The following is a 24,979-nucleotide window of genomic DNA, read 5'->3' as shown; positions in this document are numbered from 1 at the left end:
TAATTAATACTAATGAATGAATTAGTACAATTAGGTTTTTTTGGCACATCTATTACGTGGCAGAGGAAGGGAAAAGAAAAAGATGGATGATGATTTGGAAATAAAAAAAAATTTGAAAGGGTGATTTGAAATAGAATAGAAAGTTATTTATTTCAAAAATTTTATTGAAAAATAAAAGGACATATATAATATATTTTTATAATTTTATTTTAAAATTGAATTGACATTATTTGATTTATAATATTAAACTTTATTTATAAAACTTAAAATTACGGATATATTTATCAGTATTGTATAGCAAAGATATCCATAAAAACAATACTGCAAGATTAAACAAAAATCACAACAACAAAAATTAAATTACATAATAAAAGTCTAGAGAATAAATAATTGTATCAAAAGAAGATATCACTCCTACAAGTTTTGAATTTGGAATAAAAATCTTTTGTTACATACAATTTTGTCACAGAGTAAAATATCAATTATATTAACTGGATAATGATTAACAGTATTAATTTTGTTAACATTTATAACTGAATACAAATTAGGTTTTTGAAGAAATGGCAGTAATTGAGTATGGAGGCAATAACGTGGCATTAACCTGAGAACGGACAATGATGGGGGAGGAGAATTATTGTTATTGTTATTGAAATTCGCGTGTCTGAGGGGTCAAAATCTTATGGAAAAATAGAGGAGATTCGATATTGAATTCCATTGACTGTAAACTAACGCATGAAGTGTCCCTGCATCCTGCTGTCAGGAACGACACGTCTTCAGCTACTCTAATGTCTCAACCAATATAGATAATGAGGATAATCTTGGTGTTTGCAATAAATCATCATTAGCAACCCAAGTGCTGTAATGCGCCCAAGGCAAAGCAGATCAAGAAAAGGAAACTGAAAACCATGGCTCAGATTACCAACTTAAGAATCGATCCAAGGAATGGCTTTTGCTCTTCCAATTCCACATTCTACAGCAAACGCAAGCCCTTTCCGCTTCCATCCAACCGCTGCCTTGACATCACCACATTTATTTCCTCTTACCCCCACCATGGCAAGACCGCCTTCATCGAAGCCGCCACCGGCCGCGACCTGTCCTTTTCCGAACTCTGGCGAGGGGTTGACTTGGTTGCCACGTGTCTGTCCGATTTGGGAATCCGGAAAGGCCACGTCGTTCTCATCATCGCACCGAACTCCATATTCTTCCCCATGGTTTGCCTCTCTGTGATGTCTCTTGGCGCTATTATAACCACCAGCAACCCCCTCAACACGCCTCGTGAAATCGCGCTACAAATGGCGGATTCAAAGCCCGCCCTCATCTTCACGACCAGCCAACTCGTCCCAAAACTTGCTGGATCATCTCTCCCTATCGTACTTCTCGACGAGCAGGAGATCATTACCACGAGCGAAGCCAAAATAGTTGCAACCATGGATCAAATGATGAAGAAGGAACCAACTGGGAGCCGAGTCAGGGATCGAGTCTACCAGGACGACCCGGCCAGTCTACTTTATTCATCAGGCACAACGGGTGTCAGCAAGGGAGTCATATCATCTCACAGAAACCTCATGGCGCTGATGCAATCATTTTCATGCATGGCCAATCCAGACGAAGTATTGCAAACGCATATCTGCACCGTTCCCATGTTCCACATCTACGGCTTCGGAGCTTTTGCCATAGGGAAACTCACGGCAGGATCAACGGTGGTGATTTTATCAAAATTCGACACGAACGAAATGCTGTCGGCGATTGAGAAGTACCGCGCCACGTGCCTCCCCCTCGTGCCACCTATACTCCTGGGATTGGTGAAAGGCGCGGATCAGATACGAAGGAAGTATGATTTGAGTTCGTTGCAATCGGTTCTGTGCGGCGGGGCCCCGCTGAGTAAGGCACTGATCAATGGGTTTTTGGAGAAGTTCCCAACGGTGAATATTCGTCAGGGGTACGCGTTAACCGAGACAACAGGGTTTGGGGCGTCCATGTATTCGCCGGAGGAGAGTAGGAAGTATGGAACGGTGGGGCTGTTGATGGCCCGCCTGGAGGCCAGAATTGTGGACCCTGCCACTGGTTCGGCCTTGCAGGTTAATCAGACGGGTGAGCTTTGGCTTAGGGGCCCCTCCATTATGAAAGGTATTTCATTTTAGTTTTTTTTTTTCTCTGTGCATGACTCATCTCGTTTGTTCTTTTTTCTTCTTACAATTTGTCAATTTGGTTGCTTGTGGTGGAAGAGAATTATAACAGAAATTTAAGTACTGTATTATTTAATTGTTTATAAAGATTTTGGGTATACTTTTCAGGGTGCAATGGTCAATGTCCTTAACTGTTCTTTTAACAAAAAAAAAAAATTCTTGATATGATTTGCTTGCTGAGAAGTCCATGAAATCGAATCGCACGAAATCTAATTTGAAAAGCTATTGATTGCTGTTGATGTCAACCATACATTACATTAATCATAGAATATGGAAGAGTATTAAAATGAATAAACAGTGATATTGCTAATTATTTAATCACTCTTATGTAATTTCAACTGATCACATTTTTTTGGAATGTTATTTGCCAATTGGTTTTAACTCGGTTATCCTGAAAATTTTTGTTGCTATCAAGCAGGCTTAACCCCAACTTGTTAATCACAGCATCACTAGGCTTGCATAACATTCCTGCTTGATTTTTCTTTTTTTTTTTTTGGTTTTTCCTTTTTCTTTTCAATTTCCTTGTGTTTTCTCCTCTTGTTAGTTCTCAGTGGCCTGGGACTGTAGGTTATCTTAACAATGTAGAAGCCACAGCATCAACTCTTGATTCGGATGGATGGTTGAAGACTGGCGATCTTTGCTACATCGATGGGGATGGCTTCCTTCACGTAGTTGACAGGTTGAAGGAAGTCATTAAATACAAGGGATACCAGGTGGATAGAACATTTGAGTTTTATATTTTCTAGCAGTGTCAACTCAATCGTCATAGGCTCACATGGCTTTTTTTGTACTGCTGTAGGTGCCTCCTGCTGAGCTGGAGGCATTGCTCCTTTCTCACCCAGAGATTTCTGATGCAGCTGTCATACCGTAAGTTTTCATCTTCAGTGATTTATATGGAGCTTGAAACTCCTTTCCTTGTACGATATACACATATAATATATATCTATATTACATATTCTACCATAGTCGTAGCAAAGTATATTTGGCGACGAAGCAACAGACAGTCTCTAAAAGACATGTTTCTTTGATCTGATTTCTTTTGAAGAGAGTTGGATTTTGATAACTTATGATCAGGTTTCCCGATGAGGAGGTCGGGCAGTATCCTATGGCGTATGTGGTTAGAAAAACTGGAAGCAATGTATCGGAGACTGAAGTCATAGATTTTGTAGCAAGACAGGTATACAATTACATTTCTATAGAAATAGAATTAGCCAAAGATTGCGAATAGCTTTCAAGACTTTAGCTATAAGTTTGCATCGGAACAAGTTCATCTCATGTGAGAGTGAAAACGTTTTGCTGTGATGAACACCAGGTGGCACCATACAAGAAAATCCGCAAATTGGCGTTTGTAACTTCAATACCCAAGAACCCATCGGGCAAGATTCTCAGGAGGGCTCTCGTTAAGCTTGCAACTTCCAAAATTTGAGTGATTCCGACTTTTGATGGAAAATAACTTGGAAAGTTGTCGCTCGATAATGATAAATTCATGTTCAAAGCAAAGTTCTCACTCTACGGTGAAAATTCTTTGCTTGTTTCTCGATCCATGGAATTATGTAAACAGGAATCATGCATTTCGCTGTTTGCTATAAATTTCAGGCATGAGTGCGTGACCACATGTGATGTGTCTCTGCTAATAAACCAAGAAAAATGAAAATTGAGCATCCTATCTTTTTTTTTACTGAAATATCCTTATTTAGTAGTATTAACAGATTGAATTCCATTCTTTCATAGATGGCACTGCCCTGTAACTGGTTTTAGGCCCCTGTTGAAACTCGATATGACTGAAGGTAAAAACTTTGTGCTAGAGAGATAGTCCGATGGTCATATCATAATCGTTGCACACAAAAGAAAAGAAAAAACAAAAATCCTCCGCTGAAAGGCTGGAATTGAGGTAAAAAGTTTTCCAGATGTGCTCGCAAGCATCAATACAGAGCAAAGATCTTATCTACATTTGGGTCCGGAAAATACCATTGAGTTTGAGTTCATGATTTGAAGTGGACAATTACCATCCACCAGCAAGTACATCTGGTTTGGGCCATATGTAATCACCATCTCATAATCTGGACCCGAATTATACAATCTCAAGAAAAAACGTGGTCTTTTAGTCCAAAAAAAGGCCCTGTTGTTTCTTGGAGAGCTTCATGTTAACCATTAGGATTTAGGAATACATTATACATGTAATTTGCATCCGAAAATGTTAGATCATAGTCCAAATTTCTTGTAGATTTCATAAGTTGTAAACGAAAGAGTAAAGACGAGCCTGGAGTTGTGGAACGTTGGCAGCTAAAGCCGATGAATGGTGAGCTAAAATTGTAGATTAACTAATGGAGTTTTAATCATTTTAAGTGAATTTATTGGTAGATAATCAGTACCCTAGCTACCCTATTTCTGGTCTAAACTAGATATAGGGAACTGGGAAGAGAAAACTGTCCCAAACTCATCCAATGCACCAAAGTGTCCTCAGCCAGCAAAATAGTGTGTTAAATCCTTGAAATTTTTGTGTCTCATGAAACCATAGATTGGTGCTCACCTTGGCTAAGGAAAGAAGATATTGAAGCTCCCCTACAAGTAGTGATGGACGCTAAAGCTTTGTCTACATTCACAGAAGGATTCTTCCTTAGCAGAGAAAGAATGTAGTCCATCAATTCTTCCTCACACGGAACTTGCAATGGCCCATGATTTGCTGTACCAAACTCCTCCTCGGCCATCTCCAATAGCACCCTGAAGATAGGGTGATTCAAATAGTATAGGGGCACAACGAACCGTTTTCCTTCCCTGGTGTAGATAGCAAAATGGCCCTTCTTCCTCCTCTTCCACCTTTCTATAATCTCACTGAGCTTCATCGAAGAACCCTTCATTTTTTTCCTAACTGCCTTTTTTCGATCTTTTCTGTTGTTTTTGGTATCTTTTTGGAGTTCTGATAGATAAGTTGAAGTGTCTTATAGATTGGACACTTCCTATTGATGGGGTTCGGCCAGGCTTTTAAAGGCAGTTGGAAGGAGCTAAAAGGTGAGGTGATAAGAGTGAAGATTGCCAATGTGTGGAGGAAATGGGCTGCCTTGTGACTTACTTTCTAGTATTTGCTACAAAAAAATAGAGGTGAAAACCCCCCATGTGCTTTTAATTGATACAAAATACAGTCTAACTTTATCTGGAAAAATTTGTGGCCGGAGGAGATGTTTTACAAAGGATAGGGTGGTAGAATTTAGATAGACATGGTCGCGTTGCACCCCCAACTTCTTTTCTGCTGTTAAAATTCAGAAAAATCTCTGCAATGTTACATACACTAGGGATCTTTTTCAGTTTAATTGAGGAAGTTGGGGTCTGAGACATGTGAGCTCAATTAATGAAGATATTGGTAGTTTATATCTGTGTGGCCTTTTAAGCACTGTCAAGGCCTCAGGCTTTGATACTTTTGGCTGTAGAGACAGATGGATTGGATCATTTTCCTGTTAGCTTTTTGAATCTGTTTTGAGAGAAAAAGACGGGCCAACTCTCGTTTATTGGCTGTCTCAAGTGTCTCCAAAGCACGACCCGCCTGTGATTGTCTACGTCTATGCTACTGCATTGAGAAAGTTCTCAATTGGTAGTTCTCTCACTGTTTCAAATGTTACTGAATGTCTGTAACTTATCTAACTCTGAATTTAGAAAGCTTCGACTCTCTCCCTATATCCTTAAATCTAGCATTCAACTTTGTATCCTATATCCTTAAACTGTGTCGCAATGAATTTCATGCTTGAAGAACATGTTCATGTGTTATAAGGTTCTGCCGTTTTCGCACTCTGAACTGTGATCGCCGATGTTAGACAAAACAAGCCCACCGGCACCGCCCTAAGTTAATTAACCATGTAGCTCAGGTGGTGAATTCACGTGTCTTAGCGTTTCCTGCACCTCAGTATCCAGGGATACGACAGCTTTAAGCTTTAGATTTACCATGGTTCTGAAAGACTAAAATGGAAAGAAATGACAGGGATGTGAATCAATTAAAATGTGACGTGATTACTTAGACTTCCCCGTGCTTTCTATCCATCTGTAATCTGCATTCTGAACCCTTAAATCTCTTGGAAAGACAGTTGAATAAATCTGTAATGGAGGGAATCTTTCTTAATCAATCGTCCCCTGCAGCCAACAACTAGTTTCCTTCCACAGGCCATAGCAGGAGGAAGACATGCAAAGAGAGTGGATTAAAGGATGTTATTTGGCACTCAGAATCCCCGTCGGAAAGCAAAATCTCCACTGCTGACATTACTATCTTAAAATAGGCATTTTATTTTGCTATATCTTGTCCTGAAATGCTTGCAGATCAGCTATGGGTGCCAATACTTGTCGAAGGTAGCATAGTTATGGCCAGAGCCATGGTCAGGCCCTTGCCCTCAGCGACCTCCATAGGAAAGACCAAACAACACAGAGAAAGAAAGTGGATTGCCCCTGAATCTGGCTAAATATGTACTTCTCTGTTCTAAAATTCATTCTGTTTCTTTTTTTCTAAGTAAGGAATCCTGCTGAAGCCTCCAAGGTTTCAGCAAGTTCTATAAGCTGTTGATTTTTCTTTAGAGGATCAGGTTTCTCTTTCATGACTGGAACGAGGCATGGATATGACGTTTCCCGCTTCTCAAAAGTACTAAAGGTAAACACGAAATTTTAAAACAATATTTACAGTGATGTTTGCACATGGACATCGACCGATTCTCAACGCCCCATAACAAAATCTCATAAACGATTTTATCAAAGATCATACTATTCACCCGTGGTGGGGGTTAAAGGAGTAGCTTAACTTTTCACTTCTTAATTTCCTTTTGTCTTGCACAGAAACTCGATGATGAGGATTCATTGGCTGACAAAGCTGATACAAAGTCGCAATTTATTGTAGTTGAGCACGGGAAATTCTGGAAATTAGAGTAAAAGTTAAAATATCTGTGCAACTTAAGCCTGAAATAGTTTGCAAGCTTGCAATTAATGGACAACAGCATTAAATTTTGTTGATTTCTTCATCACGTTTGTTGTCAGACACCAACCGCCCTATCAAATTGCTTCTGAATACAGAACGAGACTGTTTCAGCTTGGGAAAGATTCACCACCTCTTACCCAAAAAAAACCAGGAAACTTCGCTGCCACTCGTTAACATAGGTTTGTTAGCACTGATCAGTAATATATATCTGAGACCGCATGTGTCTGGAGATGAACTTGAAATGATATTTTGCATTTCTAATATTTGGGTAATCAACAAAAAAATTGAGGAAAAAAGTTAAAAACTTGTCATTTGGAGTTCATCAGTAATTGCTGACTCCACAAATTTGCCTTCCAATCTATTTCAACCTACGTATAAGCAAAGAAGCGTGGTGGTCAGAGTAACTGTCTAAAGACCATGTTCTTCAGGTAATTATTTGAGTTTCACTAAGCACTGTCGATGTAAATAGAACACGTGAGAATCAGATTCAATTATTTTTAGAGTGAACTGCATGCAGCCTGGCCCTTTGCTCCCTTTTATGATCGGCTGTTCATTTGTTCTTCATAAACCATTTTTATCTTGAAATGCAATTATTTGAGCGGGAAGCCCATAGAGACTAATGTCCATGTGGATTGCTAGGGCCCCCGCCAGATGCTCACGAAAATCAAAAGAAACCCACGTCCAAAACCATCTCTCCCATCCAATCCGCACATGATTTTGTTGAAACTCTAATTTTGCTTTCTAAGAAAGAAGTATATATGTTAGTTCTTTCGCAGAGTTGTTCTTATCAGAATCGGTTTACAAACCCAAAAAACCTGCTTTTAACTGTCGATCACTACGGTATGCTTATTCCCATGATCAGCTTGAAGAAACTCATCGCCCTCGCGAGGAGGTGGAAAAAGATGGCTGGCATTGGAAGGGGAACCATATCGCTCCCTAGGATCAATGGCAAGCTAGCAAGGGCAGGCCATTTCGTTATCTACTCTGGATAAGAGACGTTTCGTTGTTCGTTTGGCATATCTCTATACCAACATTTTCAGAGAGCTTTTAAGATTGTCCAAGGAAGAGTTCGGACTGCCGAGGGATGGCCCGATAACTTTGCCATGCTATGCAGCAGTCTTGGAGTACGTCATCTCGTTAATTCAAAGACATGTCTCTGAAAAGCTGGAGCAGGCATTGTTTGTCTTGTTGGCCTCTCATCAAGCCACCATGAAAAACCAACTTTTGGTGTGCAATTGCTCCCTCTTAGTATATAATTAATTAGATAAGTCTCTTTGTATTTGAGTTTGAGTTTGTTTCGCAGAAAAAACTCTAGGAAGAAGCTAGTCGTAGCCATTTTTGGCTGAGGCTAGAAACATTTTGCTGATAAGTACTGTGAAAACTAGCTAGTCTAGTGTTAAAAACACACTTATTATTTTCTGGCATTATCTGAGAATGTCAGATCATCAGGAGCTGATAATTGAGTATACAGTTTCACAGAAGATGTTTCAGAAATCCGGACTGTATGTTCCACGTGAGTTTTCGTTGCAATAAAATGATCTTTCCCTTTCCGATGATGAAGACATTATATAATTAATTAGTAATTGAAAAGCCTCCTATGACAGTGGAGGTGTTTTATGTTTTTTACCCATTTTGGGCTATGGGTTCACTTAAAATTACTAATTAATTATAATATTTGCCTACACCCACCTAATTATATAAGCTAGAAATTTCTACACAAACTTTTAATAATCTGACGTAGATTGCAACTTCAACGGTAGAATGTTTGGTTTGGTTCTAAATTCATATCGATTGTGTGCTCTCTTTATTAATTATGAAGATTCATCCAACTTATTTCACTTAACTAGTCTGATTTTTATGAAGTATAGATTTGACTTAATCCTTTGTCAACCCCAGAATAGCTTATTAAAATGCTTTTGCATAATGTATGACTGTAAAACAAACATATCTGGCTGATTAAGATTAGTTTTTCATTAGTTATAGGTGCATGGCCCCATCAAAGAAAATGGCTCATATGTAAACAAATTTTCTTCGGTCCAACAAAGTGGAAAGAGGAAATAGTTGCACCCCTGCTTTTTCAAAGCTTCGAGATGTTGGGAGTCAATCGGAGTGAAGAAAGCTGCGGATTCTCCAATCAAAACGTTAACGTGAGGCACCCTCTTCCGAGGTGGCTTTTGACCGGGGCATGTAGCCTAGAAGCGGGAAAGCCATGAAGAAATTTAGGTAGGAAGATAAAAAGCCAAAATTTCAAAACCGAATGGAACCAATAATTTAGATATTCCGCATGTTATCATGGACACTAAAGTCCATGCAATAATTCTTCTGGCAAATGGTGGGAAATTCCGATGGAGAGGAAAATGATTGAAAGGAAAAAGAATACGCGTAGAAGATTAAATTAATATTTAATTTTCCGTCTAGCTAGAAGTCCTAAGTCAAAACTTACATTTTGTTTCATAAAGTATTACTGTATTATTAGTTAATGCATGGTTGAGAAACGTATTATATTAATGGCAAATTCTATATATGTTAATTATTTACGTGTGGATTTCTTTTCCAGGAAAGTAAACTCTTAATTTCCCTACACTTTCCTCCAGCTATATAACATTTTTGGTCACAATTCAATAAACTTGGTCCAAGTCAAGCGGAAGAAAACTTCAGCGAAGGAAGTGCTTAAAAAAATATATTAAAAAGCTTCATGAATATTAAAAAATGAGGAGCAAATGGGAGAAAAGAGAGAGCTTGGCAAACCAGCCGGTTAATTAGCCCATTTAGTTGCATTAGTAATGAGTGCCGGTCAACAGACGTTGTCTACTAGAACTTCGTTCACCACAGTCCACAAATAAATCCATCAACCAGTTACTATATATCTTTTCCGTTTTTTTACATGTTTTCAAGCTTTTAATATCTTTTGCATGAAACGACTATATATGGGTCGTTGGCCTATGTATCTGTGTGACAGGGTGTGAACGAAGAGTTAATTAGATAAGAGGAAAAGAGTGGGAAAATTGAAGCGAGAGAAAGATGGGTGAAGTAGTTGAAGATGGTTCTGCTCCAAGGCATCAGGCACAGGCGATACAGGCCCCTCCCATGCAGATGCAGTACAATTCACCTTCTTTGTCAAGAAATCCGCTGTTGCTATCAGTACAATCTGATGGAGATGCAGCAAACAGAACCCAAAAATCATCTCATCAAGCTCCCAACTTCCTCAGCCCCTTGGGTACTCCACTTAGGAAGGCTATCCAACTCACCAAGCTTGACCCGCAGGATGCCTGGCTTCCCATCACCGAGTCAAGAAATGGTAACGCCTACTACGCTGCCTTTCACACTCTTTGCTCTGGAATTGGAATTCAGGCCCTTGTCCTTCCAGTGGCCTTCACCATTCTTGGGTGGTATGCTTTTAGTTCATGTACCTTAATTAGAGTTTTCGTCTGCATCCAGCAGCAGTCCTTCGAAATCGATAGCTTTAATTTTAAGTAATATTTTTACTTGGACATTCAGAATGATTTCTTCTTTTAATGTGCTTGGGATGCAGGACATGGGGAATAATAAGCCTGATAGTGGCTTTCATATGGCAGCTTTACACGCTATGGATATTGGTCAAGCTTCATGAATCCGCGGAAACTGGGATGCGCTATAGCAGATATCTCCAACTCTTCAGTGCTACTTTTGGTCAGTATATCATTGGTTATTTTCCTCCTATACTTTTGTACTCCAACTTGTTGCATCAGAAAATTCAAGTGATCAAGCATGTGATAAAGTATATAAAGAAACTTCATCCCGTGCCTGAAACTGTGACCTTTTCCTCTCTCAGTTGACTTATTTGTACAGGACAGTTTAAGAGGGAAAAAAGAAAAGAAAAGCAGTGGCAAAACTTTTTTTTTTTTCTTTTGGGTACACGAGGAGAGTGTTATAGCTCACGCTTGGAATAATCACTGTCCAAACTCCAAACTTACCTAAACAGAAGTATACAAGCTGAAATTTAAGTGAAAAAAAGAAAAACTAACAAATTCTACGCAAGCTGAGTTACTTCTAGGAAGGACAAAATTTGCATAACCTGATGCATTCCCGTTAAACAGGTGAGAAAATGGGCAAGCTGTTCGCCCTGTTTCCAATTATGTATTTATCAGGCGGCACATGCGTTGCACTGATTATCGTTGGCGGTTCAACCATGAAGCTTTTCTTCCAAATTGTTTGCGGGCATTGCTCTGCCAAGCCGTTGACGACCGTGGAGTGGTATTTAGTGTTTACGTGTGCAGCAGTCGTCCTATCTCAGCTACCCAACTTGAACTCCATCGCTGGAGTCTCCCTGGTCGGTGCTGTCACCGCCATTGGCTACTGCACAACGATGTGGATGATTTCTGTGACTGAGGGAAGGCTGGATGGGGTGTCTTACGATCCAATCAAAGAAGAAGACAACATGGCTATGATATTCAGCGTTCTAAACGCCCTGGGGATCATTGCTTTTGCTTTTAGAGGCCACAATCTTACGCTTGAAATTCAGGTATTGCATGGTTTCTACAACTTTGCCCTTTCCAACTTTTTTTTCCCTCCTTTTTTTCCTTTCTCTTTTGAAGTCCACGAAAATGGACAAAGAGAGGCCCAACCCATTACCATGGAAACCTCTTCATTCTTGGGCTAAAACATTGGGCCATGTTTGGGCCTTTAATTTACAATCCATTGATCAAACAATCTTGGACTTGTTTGATTACCAACTTATCAAGTTAACATTGAGGCTGGGTTTAACTCTGAATCAGTACAAAACAAAATTTAATTCCTTTTTCTGATCAAGAAAATTTTAGTTAATTAGTATCAAAAAATTAATTAACATGTCCATTTATGAACGATTAAAACTTAATACAAAGGACCCGAAGTTATTTTTATTAAGAAAATTACTTTTCACTTTTGTAAATAAGTGTGAGTTTCTAGTATTTAATATTTATGTTGAATACAAATATCTTCTTAGAAGGCTTTATTTCGAGTAATACAAAAACAATTTTCTACTTATCTGATTTAGCATTAGAGTGCGTATCTATCAATAATTAATGAACACAAAAAACTACTAAATTCCAAATTGGAAAGGAAGTTTGTTTTAAACTTGCTTATGTTTACTGTGCTTTGACAGAACATTTTTATCAAATAGACAAAAACTCATAAAGTATTGTGTTTCTCAGAATAGTAAAATGTTTTTTTAATGATTAGTCATTTTAGGATCAGTTTTTTTATTACTATTACTTGAATTACATTAAAAAAAAAAAACTTGGGAAAACGATTGCCACTTTCAGTCATTTGTTGACAAATGCTTGACAAAAAGGAAACAGAGCCTATTTGGTTACTAATACCACTTTTCTCAGACAAAATCAAGAGACTGTGCATGTTGATTATTATATCCCTATCATTATCATCGCATCCAAAAAGTTAAAGAAGGATAATGTTCCCAATATTCAATCCCATAGTTTAAACCAAATTGCCAATAATTACTTCCATGCTTTTGAATAAAATATAGTAGTAAGTAAAGAGATTTTCTTGAGAGTGAATTCAAAGGATGAAAAGGGCTGCAGTCAAAAAGGTTTCCTTTAATGATGTGATTTCCCATATCTTCACACAGGCGACCATGCCCTCCAGTGAAAAGAAACCATCTAAGATACCAATGTGGAGAGGGGTGAAAGTTGCATATTTGATCATTGCATTGTGCCTGTTTCCCCTCGCGGTTGGAGGATATTGGGCTTATGGTCACAAGGTATGCCTTAATAAATTAACCCAGAAATATTCTAAAGAACGGAATGCTTATGCTTCTCCTTTAATTTCAGATACCTGCAAATGGTGGAATGCTGACAGCAATTTATCAGTATCATGGACGTGACACTTCCCAAGCTGCCCTAGCCTTAACAAGCTTGTTTGTCATAATTAACGCTGTGAGCTCGTTCCAAATCTACGGGATGCCGATGTTTGACGACATGGAATCCAAATACACCAAGAGGAAACACAAGCCATGTCCATGGTGGCTCCGGGCAGTGTTTAGGGCCATGTTCGGATACGGTTGCTTTTTCGTGGCAGTGGCAATCCCTTTCCTGGGCAGTCTAGCAGGTTTGATTGGAGGGATCGCGGTTCCGGTGACATTCGCTTATCCATGTTTTATGTGGCTCAGGATTAAGAAGCCTGAGAAGTATAGCGTAATGTGGTGGGTGAACTGGGGACTAGGCCTCTCAGGCACTGTTCTCAGCGTTGTACTCATAGCAGCAGGGGTTTATGTTGTGATCGACACAGGGATTGAAGTCAGCTTCTTCAAGCCTCACTAAAACTGATCATTGATTAGGAAAGGTAGACCTATTGAATATTTCAGATTTCACTCTGTTAATTCGGTTGAACTTGCTATTTTAAGAAATATGTGACCATGGTTATATGTCAATACTTTGTTTCTCCTTAGGTTTCAATATGTTTTCAGTGAATTAATTCTTATTATCATATATACAACCACTCAAAGGAAACAGTAGTTAAGTAGTGGTTGGGCTGAGAGACTTAAGAGATGACAGTTATCAATTTGACTAGAAAAATATGCTCATCTGACTAGAAATATGTATAACGATTGGAATATTGAATGAAGGAAGATTGTAAATCATTAGGCCAGCCAGCTAGCTAGCATTCTCATACCTTAACCCTCAGCTGTTTTCAACACACGTTTTTCAATTATTTTTTCTTTTTCTTTCCTTTTTTTTAATTTTAATTCCTTTTAACAGCTAAAAGTAATTCACCAAGGCTTTAGAATTGAAGATCTTGCATCGAATCTTACTTTTAAAGAAAATGACGAGATTGTGTATGGGTAAAGATGGAGAAGGACTAGTCTTATTATGTGACTTATCCTTTAAACAGAAGAAAAACAAACGAAAAGAAATCCATTACCACATCCACAACTTTAATATCATTGATGCAAAGGTATGAATCTATGATCACAATCCTGGTCAGCAAAAGAGAACAATAAAAATTGGAGATGCTTCATCAGAGGAAGGAAAAAAGAGAAAGCTACAAAACAACTTTCGCAAAGGAAAACGAGACAGCAAACATATATATATATATATACACGGTTGTCTTTAATGCCACTAACCATATATATATATATATATACACGGTTCTCTTTAATGCCACTAACCAAATACTAAAACGGTATCTGAACTTCATGGAAAGTGCCCTTGTTGTTTGTAGTAACTTAGTTATATGGCTTAGCCCAGCGGCCACCAACCATATGAGCCAGACGTATTAGGATTTTATTTCCCGCCAGCCATCCAATCTCTCTTTTGATTAGTCTATTCATGCGCTATAGGGACTTCACATGCATGCTACTGATATTGGGTACTATTTCACCAGACATCCACCACCAGGCAAGGCAGAGGAAATTATTCAAGCAAAAAGCAATTTGAACAAGACGAGGAGAGAAAAGAAGAATCAAAGAAAGTAGACTAGCCTTTGGGGTATTGCGGCAAAGGTTGCAATGGGAATATGTAGCGTTTTGAGCTGCTTAAAATTGTTGGTATCTCAACTTTTTTTTATCCGGCCCTGTTGGTTTAAACCTAATTTAGTCAATCCCATGAATCAACATCGTTCCAAGACCGATTCACGTGAATTGCAGTTAAAAAAGTAAGTTTGAAATGAACAAATTCACATTTCAGACAATTATCAGTCATAACTGTACAACAATGCTCAATAAATCACAAAACATTTTCTAAACTTTATAAATATCAGCTGGTTTGTAGACTGCATAGCATCACTACACCCATCAAATAAGGTGAAATATTCCATGTTCTTTCGCTGAATGAATTGTTTCATTTTCGTTTCTTGAAATTGTGACCACAATTAGATTGATGTAACTCAAGTACATAAACGAAATGATGATGGAAACGAAGCTGATATAATGTGGCTGACATAGGCATGGCGGCTGCCGTCAAAGGTCCAAAAACAGACAGAAAAAAAAAAAAAAGTTTCCGAACACTTACTGGTGGGTGATCTTTTTAGATGAAAAATAAGGGCAGCCAACCGAGGTCTGTCAAAGCTTTCTCTTTATCACACTGATCCCCCACTATTGACCCCTGTTGGGTTCCGTATTTTTACCTACTCAGCATCCACAACCACCATGACGTCAATTATACTTTAAAAGCATGCTGCACACAAACAACAATTATTTGAATGCACATCCAATCACAGAGGATCAGATTCTCTCCCTGGATTGTTCACTTATATTTAGAGGAACAAGCTCTGCTGAAAAGAGAGCTTAATGTACCAAACCCCTCATCAAAACTTTGTTTGATCACTTACCATTTTACAAAGTATAGCAACCTCTATAATCCTTAAAGAAGAGAGAAATTAGTGAGAGAGAGAGAGAGAGAGCATATAACTTAGTAGAGATGGGTGAGCTGGTGGATGTACACTCGGGCCCAGCAACGAGACCAGGGTTGGAAACGTTGGTCATCTCCGCACCTCCACTTCAACTCAATTGCCCTTCAATGACTCGGTCGCCTCTGCTTGATTCAGCCCCAAAAACCCCCAAGAGTCCCTTTGTTACACGTCTGATGACGCCTGTAGCTAGCCCCATGAAAAAGGCAATTGCAAGCATGCAAGGGTACTTGGAAGAAGTTGGACAATTCACCAAGCTTGATCCACAGGAAGCTTGGCTTCCCATTACTGAGTCGAGGAATGGTAACGCATACTACTCAGCATTTCACACTCTGAGTTCAGGAATAGGATTTCAAGCACTTGTTCTTCCGCTAGCTTTCACCACTCTTGGTTGGTAAGTAGCCAAACTCTCTACTCACCTTAAAACCAAAAAAAAAAAAAAAAAAGCAGGAAAAGCCGCCAAAACCCTTTATATTTCAATGAATTTCCCTTGCGGACCGGAGACTTCTAAGTTCTAATGAAAATTAAACAACCACATATGCAACTTATTGCAGGGTCTGGGGTGTTATATGTCTATCACTGGCTTTTATTTGGCAGTTATACACCCTATGGTTACTGATTCAGCTGCATGAATCAGAATCTGGGATGCGGTACAGCCGATATCTCCGACTTTCCATGGCAGCTTTCGGTAAGAACTGACCGAGACTCATGTAAACCTTGACGGATAGGCTAACTGTAGAATTTTGGGGAATTAAATTCCATGAGAGCTTGACCAACTCATTATTATTTTCAGACCCTCAGTTCAATATATTCTATGACTTCGGAATATCACCAGTGAGCCTAGAGATCAAAGGTTTAATCGTGATCAGTTTTACTACGTTATACACTGTTTTCTAAATACATGCATGTATTGATTGGACAAATTCTTTATTTCTAATCATGTCATGTTTCCCTTATGTTTTGCTTGCTTCACATAATTTAGCAAACTTTAAAGATTGAAAGTGCCCATGGAAGGAAAAGTCTGTTAGAGGAATTAAAATGGTGATCTTAATCTTTTACAGTATAAGTTTAATCTAAATCTAACAAAAAGTCTTGTTTGATCTGATTTAAGACTTTAAAAAAAGGTGAAACCCCAAAGTGGAACTCTAATCAAATCTTTTTTCACATGAGATGATTTGACTAAACTAAGGAGACAACTTGATCACAGTGTCCATGCTTTTTGCTCGAGATAATGAATTAAATAGCATAATTAAGCGTCGACCAGTGCATGCAAATGGCAAAATTTGTGCATGGGAAATTAATATCCTTCCTTTTGAAAAGTCCAATTTGAATCTTGGACTAATTAAGGAAAGCATGGTGCTTTTCAGGAGAAACACTAGGGAAACTGCTGGCTCTTTTCCCCATCATGTATTTATCAGGGGGTACCTGTGTGACCCTGATCATGATCGGAGGTGGGACCATGAAGATATTCTTCCAGATCGTGTGTGGGAACACATGCAGCGTGAAACATCTCTCTGTCGTAGAGTGGTACGTGGTGTTCACTTGCTTAGCCATTCTCCTGGCCCAACTTCCCAACCTGAACTCTATAGCTGGAGTTTCCCTGGTCGGGGCAATCACCGCCATCAGCTATTGCAGTTTGATATGGATCGTGTCTATTACCCAAGGTAGGCCAGAGGGCGTGTCCTATGACCCGCCTGCGGCAAACTCGGAAGTGGCCAGGCCTTTCGGTATTTTTAATGCACTTGGAATAATTGCCTTTGCTTTTCGAGGCCACAATCTCGTGCTGGAGATACAGGTAAGGCAAACAGATTCAGATGAATTGATAGCGTCTCCCTTGATTGTAATCCAAAGATGCTTTTTCTAATCTTTTTTCTCTCGGCACAGGCGACAATGCCTTCCAGTGGAAAGCACCCTTCCCGTATACCGATGTGGAGAGGAGTTAAGTTGGCTTACTTGATTGTTGCAACCTGCTTGTTTCCCCTTGCAATCGCTGGCTTTTGGGCTTACGGAAACTTGGTAAGAAATGAAAAACTTGGGTAAACTGGGGCCATGCCCATAAACTCATTGTGGCTAATACATTTGTGCCATTGTGGTGTATTCTCAGATGTCTGAAAATGGATGGATCCTCAGTGCTTTGTACAATTACCACAAACTCGACACATCAAAGCTGCTTCTGGGGCTAGCAAGCCTACTCGTTGTAATTAACAGCCTCAGCTCATTCCAAATATACGCTATGCCAGTGTTCGACAATTTGGAGTTCAGGTATACAAGCAAATGGAGAAGGCCATGTCCAAGGTGGTTGCGCACGGGGATCAGAGTTTTCTTTGGATGCCTGGCATTCTTTATTGCGGTGGCGCTACCATTCTTGCCAAGCTTGGCGGGACTGATTGGAGGGATCGCATTACCGATCACCCTGGCATATCCTTGTCTCATGTGGTTGATAATCAAGAAACCTCAGATATTTAGTCCATCTTGGTGCCTCAACTGGGCTTTGGGAGTGTTAGGGATGGTCCTCAGTGTCCTGGTGACCACTGGAGCAATATGGGGCATAGTGACCAAGGGAATACAACTTCGCTTCTTTAAACCCCAGTGAGCGACAGCTGCACGATTAGAAATGTCGCGAATCGAAGCTGATCAACAAGCCTTGGATCTCCTCAACCCAATGCCCACGCAGTGAAAGAGCCACCATATCAAACATGTGCAACATCTTTGAATGGTTCTATAATCCCTGTGCACTGGCTTGGGTCTTGGTTTATAAATATATACATATCAAACCTCCTGTACTTATATTTACATAAATGAAATCACCTTATTAACATGCCTGTTTGCTAAAACTTAGTAGCATAATCTCGTTAATGAGTTTTTGATAATCTGTGGACTCTGAACTTTACGCCTTAAATAGACAGATCCAATGTAGTACAACCAAATATGCGAAATTCTGGACGAACTTAACCCTTCTATCAACTGGAATACTGTAAATCATGTATAGTTTTGATTGGTCGCAAAACAATTGTACCAACACATCATACATGCAAAATGTTTCAATCACTCACAGCACCCATTATCATCCTCTGATGTGTTATAAACTACAAACATGTCTAAACAAATTACAAAATAAAGAAAATATTGTTCACTACATTCCCACCAGGATTATCATTCCAATATAGTTTCTCAGAGCCATGCATATGGCACAAAGGTAGTGAGAGTGACACCATACCTTAAAACTAACTGCTCCCAGTTCAATTAGAACATCACAACTTTCCATCTCAAATCTTTAGCCTCACCGTGGTTCACCAATTTTTGGGGTGATCATATCAAATCATATTCCTCATCAGCTCGCTTCAGGCACAATTACATATTCCAATAGACCAGAGCAAGCGTGGGCCAAATGCAATGATCAATAAATCTCAAATTTACAAGACAAAGTTGGTCCCATTTAAACAAATCCAAGCTTCATGTAGTCCTACATAGATAATGGAAGAAGCATCCTTCTTTTCTTTTTCCTAGCCAATCTCACTTGCTTTGTGATTTTCATGCAGAGAAGCAATAACATTGTGATGCATACTAGGATAAAGCCAAGTTGCATATGCCTAAAATATAAAGAAACAGCTGAAAAAACCAGGAAAGCTAAAATAATGAGTTCCCATATAACGAAGACCACAACATCCACCCTGCACCCACGAAACAATAAAGCACAACTATTAGAATTGGTCTTATCCAGAGACAGCGAAGAACAAATAGCGAAATGAAGGCTAAATTAACAGATCCCAATAAACTTCACAGCTAAGTATTACTCTCCAACAAAAATTTGAAATCTCATCCCTCATAAAATTTACTAATCTAAATGATAACCTTAGAAACATGTCAACACTTGCTGGAACGAGGACAAAGTACAAACATATCAAAGCCATGAATATTTTCCATGCATAAGTAACACAAAAGTCTCAGTACACATGTTACAAAGCACAGATCCAAAGGCAACAGTTTATTATTTTCAACTTCTGGCACCAAGAGTTCACAGTCTTAGCTAGCATAAGGACACCTAGCCTAAGCCCCCATAATCTGAGGAAAACCAAATAATTCCATAAAGCACCAATTCTCAGCAGAGTGGCAAGCTTTCTGCTGTTATAGATACTTCATAAAAGCTACGGAAAAAAACTTGAGATACACATGATACACAATCATAACAGCTGAGTGAATGGCAAGATGGCTAGGCAACATCAGTAAACACACGTGTATATTGCCTCATTTCCGCATCTCCTACCACCATACAGTTAGTTACACATCAACCACCTAATTCAGTCAATTAAAAATATAAATATAGCAAACCATACAAGTTGAAAAGCAAGGCTTAGCAAGATACTTGCAGTATAAAAACAAAATTGAATTTCTTGATGCAGTATTAACTAATAACCATACTCATTACTACAACAAACTCCCACAAATAAACTACATGAAACAACCACCACAAGAATTTTCTTCTTTTTCCCCCACCCCCCAGTGGCAGGCTTCTTTCAGCCAACCAATTTCTAGTTATGATGAAAATTAAGCTGAATAAACAATTTCAAACATTCTTCTTCTTTCCTTTTTAAGGTTCTACAGCACATCATAAGGATTCAATAGCAGCTTATCGATACTCCAGAATCAATTTCGGTTTTCTTGACTACCTAAAATTTCAATATATTTTCAAACCGATAATTTAATTACAACGAGAACCTTTCAAGCTCTTTTTTTTTTTTTTTTTCAATTTTCAGTTTTTTACTACATGCATCAATAGATTGAGAAAATAAATTCAATAAAGAAACAAAATTTTTCAAAAGAAATTCAAAAGGATATCATAATCGAGAAGCTACAGCTGATCTTTTGAACGTAATTATCCTATAAAACCCTAGCTTATCTAAATAAATCCGTAACGCTTCGATCGAAGCTCAAATGAACAACATTTCAGAAACAGCTCGTTGAGCACGACGATCTCGTTATCTAATGAAAACCAGAAGAAAAGAAAAAAAGACAAACTTTCAACCTTTCATTTCGAAACAGCAAAATTTTGATAATAAAATACAGAAAAAAGCAAAATTAGAAGGCAAATTAAGGAATTAAGCTTACCTAGAAGATGGGAAATTAGACGTTGATGAGAAAAACGAAACGGAGGCCCAATCGTGCTTAGATCGAATCTGATACTCTCTCAATTGCTCTGCTAAATTCGATCGCGTTATCATCGCTTCCCTCCTCCTTTCCCTGCCTCTCGCCTTTCTGCTTTGTTTGGCTTCAGAGGTCAAAAAATCGTTAAAAATTGAAAATTTGCAGAGCAAGATACGAATTGGAGCTAGAAAAAAGGGAAGGGAGAGCATCACTATTCGATTCGAGTTGGCCTTGGTTCGTTGCGTTGCGTAGACCCCCTCTCACTCCTGATCTTCTCTCTTTTTTTTATTCGCCTTCTCTTCTTTTCCTTCCCATTCCTGTAGAAATGAAAATACTAATGAATTTTTGCGAAAAAAAATGGAGCCGCCGGGTTTGACTGGTATTCCATCTAACTGCTAAACTTAGTTGGGCTTGTATTTGGTATGGGCCGGACTGTAATCCGAATAAGAAGAATATAGAATTTGAAAGCATAAGCCACTAGCTGATCTCATCCAGGACGGGCCATCAACCCAAACTAGGCTAGTGATTGGCTACAGTTGACGCCAAAAGTAACCAAGCCGAATAAATGGGCCTTTTACAAGTTAACTGTGTGCCTGATGGGCAGAAACCTTTCAATGCCACTCCTTACCTTTTAACCTTAAAATGGATTATTGTTATATGGATATCCGTCACTATCCAACTCGAAAACATAAGATTATAATACCATAAATAAGGTTATAGGACAAATTAATGTAAGGTTTTTAAAATTTAACATGAATTTGGGTAGGTTTGGATCACTTTTAAGATACCTTAAACCCAAATCCAATTATATATAATGTTACAAAAATTTTAAATTTTGTAGAATTTGAACCTTTGTCCTCTGTATTTTAAGACAATATTTATCATATCAACTAATCTACCTTTCATAAATTAATAAATGTAATATTAATTTATATTAATTGAATTATGTTGTAACAAACTTAAATATGTAAAATCTTATTACAAGTAAATGGGAACCACTTCAAGTGTTTGTTAAATTTACATTTAACAGATTAAGATAATTAATAGATAAATTTTTATTAATATGATATGGTTTTTGATAATATTTTGCAAATTTATGTGAATTTTAATAAAATTTTGATATTTTAATAGCGAAATGGTTTCAGGCTGAATACTTTCAAAATAATAAGTACCTTACCTATTTACTTCTCTAATCTCATAACAAGATCCAACTTAATATAACTAAAAAGATTATAATTCTCAGTATCTTATAATACACAATGAGTATTATAAGATACAATATTAATAAAAATAAATATACGAATTAATCTATTATATTGTATTTATCAGAAGTGTAATATTTCATACGCAATAACGGATATAATTTATTCAAGATTATATTAAATTTATCTTCTTTAATTATTAAAAATTTATTTTCTATTTAGTTATTTTTTAGTTAAAAAATAAAAAATTACTTTTAGTTTTAACCTTCAAGGTTTATTCGACAAAAAATTGTACAAAAGAAAAAAAAAAGCACCTTTTGTCTTGACATGTCTAATACTTTTTACTTTTAGTTAATAATTAATATGAAAAATGATATTTTATTTAAAAATATAATATTATAGAGCATATTTAGAATTTGAATTACAAAGAAACCCATATTTTCAATCTATGCCACATAATTCTCAATCATATTAATAAATATAAATATATTATTTATAATTAAATTTAAAAATGTTTTATACTATATAATATTCAATAATCGAATTTTAAAAATAAAATTTCAATATATGATATGTGTTTCAATTTAAAAAGTACAGAATATAAATAAATAAATATTCTCTTAATAGGCGTTTTCGTCAAAATTTTGTCACCTTGAGTCTCCCTTATCCAAAAATTTATCATTGATAATTTTTAATTAATTTGCATGCTGTTCCTATAATGGCTTGTACCGACGTCGTTTTCCTTCCGACGTTCGGGAAATTGCAAGCAATTTAGAACCCGTCACGTGCACTAACACGTGCAAGTGGCATTATCAAAATATTATATTGGGTTGAGTGGGTAAATCCCAAACCGCCAACTTGTCCCCACAGGCTCCGCCTAAGAAACGTAATCTCTGGAAAGCCACGACATCCCAAATAAATAAATTTGGTATTAAAGTGAGCTCAAGCCCACTATTCACTGGGCCCCTCCCTCGAACCTAACAGTCGCAAATCTCGAAGCCTCCTTCCTTCAACGACGCAAATTGCCATGTGGCCCACATCTGCCTCTTGCCTGGGCCCCTACACCGACCTTTCCACGACCGACAATTCCGGGTCCCACCAGGGACAACTCATCCATGTTCTTCTTCCACGTGTCATAGATTCGAATGGTAGCATGCTCGCATGACTAGCCCAGTCCAGAGTGTATCTCTCTCTCTTTTTCTCTACTTTTCTTCTTTTCGGCCTTTTGACTGTTACTTTCCACAAGCGCTAGCTCATAAAGCACGACTACACTTGCTGTCATTAGTTGGCACCTATGCATGAAAGACAGATGTCGGATAGATAAGGCGAGTACGTTTCGATTAATTATCCCGAGAGAGTATATTGTTTAAGAATTTTTATCCTTTTGTTTAATGCACAAGTCGGTTACAGGAATGGCGTTCGATTGGCTAACCCATAGCTTCCGTTGATGATTTTTTTTTTTCTTTTCTTAATCGCGTCAGTTGCGCGTAGTGAATGATGCTTTGGATGCTATAAAAACCCAGTTTCTCTGATTGCTCAAAATCCATCAATCCGTTTCCTACTCTCTAAGTGAAGTGATCCAGGAACCTTTTTCATCTCGTTTGCGTCCTGTTCAAATACACTGAGCTTTGATCATAGATCTGTTTTAGTGCTGGTTGAATAGTTTTATCAAAAATGGCTGAGGAGCATCACAGCAAAGCCCCTGAGTGCGAGAGCAACGTTGCTGGCGAGGGAGCTGTAGAGACCAAGGACCGAGGGTTGTTCGATTTCTTGGGGAAGAAAGAGGAGAAGAAGCCCCAAGAGGAGGTGGTGATCGCCACCGAATTTGATGAGAAGGTTAAGATAGAAGAGACAAAGGTAGAGGAGGAGCACAAGAAGGAAGCAGGAGAGGAGAAGAAACACAGTCTCCTGGAGAAGCTTCACCGATCGGATAGCAGCTCTAGCTCTGTAAGTACTTTGATAATCTTTTATGTTAAAACAGTACAAAGAGTTAACTGGGTGGAGAAAATTTCCATTTTTATCTTACAGTTTTAATTAATCACTATATATTTAGTATCCCTTGATCATGAGATTTATCGAGACTGATCTCGGAATATGCAATCTGTTTTCTGAATGTGCAGTCCAGCGACGAGGAGGAAGGTGAAGGAGAAGAGAAGAAGAAGAAGAAGAAGAAGGAAAAGAAGGAGAAGAAAGGACTGAAAGAAAAGATCGAGGAGAAGTTGGAAGGAGAAAAGAAAGAAGAGGAGATGAAGCACGAGGACACCTCAGTCCCAGTGGAAAAGTGTGATGAGCCAGTAGTCCAAGCAGAGCCAGAAAAGAAAGGTTTCCTTGAGAAGATCAAAGAGAAACTCCCTGGACAGTACAAGAAAGCTGAAGAGGTCCCCCCTCCTCCTCCTCCACCCCCAGCTGAGTGTGTCGCCGCTGAGCCCCATGAAGGCGCCGAGGCAAAGGAAAAGAAGGGAATTTTGGAGAAAATCAAGGAGAAGCTTCCTGGTTACCACTCCAAGACAGAGGAAGAGAAAGAGAAAGAAAAGGAGAGTGCTTCCCATTAAGAAGTCAATCTGTTTCTTCCAAGTAAATGCTGATGGTTGTGTGGTTATTTGTTGAAAATGTCTGTTCTTTTTTGGGTTTGTATATTTCATATAAGTTCTCTTTCCTCCTGCTTTGATTGTAAGTTTGCCATAACAAAAAAAAAAAAATATGAAAGTTTGTTTATTTAAGGGTTTTTAATCATATACTTAGTACCAGTATTTCATGATATGTGAGAAAGGATATGTTATTTCCTTCCTTTCCTATTTTTGTGATTTCAACAGTATTAATGTATTATTTTCTTCTGTTCTTGTGTATGTTCTGTCTTCGTGATCATTTCTAGTCCCACGCCGCACCCACTTTCCTCTACTTTTTCTGAAAGGTAATGTAGAATTTGGATAAACATGAGCATTCCGATAAGTTCATAATATCACATCTGTGCATGACATCCAATGAATGAGAGAGACACTTGGGGGATCAGTGCATAGTGAAGGGCGAAGATCTTGAAATGGTGTATTATTGAAGTTTTGGTTCTGTCCAAAGCAAAAAATTCCACGAAATTAGTCATCACATTCTTGGTGCATTGAGTG

General features: G+C 38.2%; 6 protein-coding genes across 7 annotated transcripts; 4 read left to right on the top strand and 2 right to left on the bottom strand.

The window, feature by feature from the left end:
- Window positions 1–502: 502 nt before the first annotated feature.
- Window positions 503–3,847, top strand: LOC18591665 (peroxisomal OPC-8:0-CoA ligase 1-like). Its single transcript, XM_007017909.3, has 5 exons — window positions 503–2,127; window positions 2,754–2,899; window positions 2,986–3,053; window positions 3,261–3,363; window positions 3,499–3,847. Exons 1-5 carry the CDS (start codon window positions 906–908, stop codon window positions 3,610–3,612), a joined length of 1,653 nt encoding a protein of 550 aa, XP_007017971.3. The 5' UTR covers window positions 503–905; the 3' UTR covers window positions 3,613–3,847.
- A 544-nt stretch (window positions 3,848–4,391) lies between these two features.
- Window positions 4,392–5,226, bottom strand: LOC18591664 (auxin-responsive protein SAUR36). The gene has a single exon (XM_018125618.2). It carries the CDS (start codon window positions 5,042–5,044, stop codon window positions 4,691–4,693), a length of 354 nt encoding a protein of 117 aa, XP_017981107.1. The 5' UTR covers window positions 5,045–5,226; the 3' UTR covers window positions 4,392–4,690.
- Window positions 5,227–10,026: 4,800 nt separating this feature from the next.
- On the top strand, window positions 10,027–13,584 carry LOC18591663 (lysine histidine transporter-like 8). The gene is made up of 5 exons (XM_007017907.3): window positions 10,027–10,523; window positions 10,667–10,803; window positions 11,211–11,635; window positions 12,740–12,871; window positions 12,942–13,584. The coding sequence occupies exons 1-5, from the start codon at window positions 10,156–10,158 to the stop codon at window positions 13,428–13,430; spliced, it is 1,551 nt and encodes a 516-aa protein (XP_007017969.1). The 5' UTR covers window positions 10,027–10,155; the 3' UTR covers window positions 13,431–13,584.
- A 1,714-nt stretch (window positions 13,585–15,298) lies between these two features.
- On the top strand, window positions 15,299–18,334 carry LOC18591662 (lysine histidine transporter-like 8). The gene is made up of 5 exons (XM_007017906.3): window positions 15,299–15,910; window positions 16,071–16,204; window positions 16,884–17,311; window positions 17,401–17,532; window positions 17,621–18,334. Exons 1-5 carry the CDS (start codon window positions 15,528–15,530, stop codon window positions 18,107–18,109), a joined length of 1,566 nt encoding a protein of 521 aa, XP_007017968.3. The 5' UTR covers window positions 15,299–15,527; the 3' UTR covers window positions 18,110–18,334.
- Window positions 18,335–18,486: 152 nt separating this feature from the next.
- LOC18591661 (uncharacterized) lies at window positions 18,487–21,017 on the bottom strand. Of its 2 annotated transcripts, XM_007017905.3 has the most exons (3): window positions 20,871–21,017; window positions 20,623–20,782; window positions 18,487–19,187 (listed from the first exon to the last, which is right to left on the bottom strand). In XM_007017905.3, the coding sequence occupies exons 2-3, from the start codon at window positions 20,733–20,735 to the stop codon at window positions 18,980–18,982; spliced, it is 321 nt and encodes a 106-aa protein (XP_007017967.2). In that variant the 5' UTR covers window positions 20,736–20,782; window positions 20,871–21,017; the 3' UTR covers window positions 18,487–18,979. The 2 variants fall into 2 exon arrangements, with proteins under 2 accessions (XP_007017967.2, XP_017981620.1); XM_018126131.2 differs by having other exon boundaries at window positions 20,623–21,008.
- A 2,295-nt stretch (window positions 21,018–23,312) lies between these two features.
- LOC18591660 (dehydrin COR47-like) lies at window positions 23,313–24,706 on the top strand. Its single transcript, XM_007017903.3, has 2 exons — window positions 23,313–23,807; window positions 23,981–24,706. The coding sequence occupies exons 1-2, from the start codon at window positions 23,535–23,537 to the stop codon at window positions 24,410–24,412; spliced, it is 705 nt and encodes a 234-aa protein (XP_007017965.3). The 5' UTR covers window positions 23,313–23,534; the 3' UTR covers window positions 24,413–24,706.
- The last annotated feature ends 273 nt before the right edge of the window (window positions 24,707–24,979 follow it).

Source organism: Theobroma cacao, chromosome 8 (assembly GCF_053813885.1).
Source record: "Theobroma cacao isolate CCN51 chromosome 8, ASM5381388v1, whole genome shotgun sequence".
Taxonomy (NCBI): Eukaryota; Viridiplantae; Streptophyta; class Magnoliopsida; order Malvales; family Malvaceae; genus Theobroma; species Theobroma cacao.
Note: the sequence above shows the minus strand (reverse complement) of the source record. Positions and strands in the feature narration are given on the sequence as shown.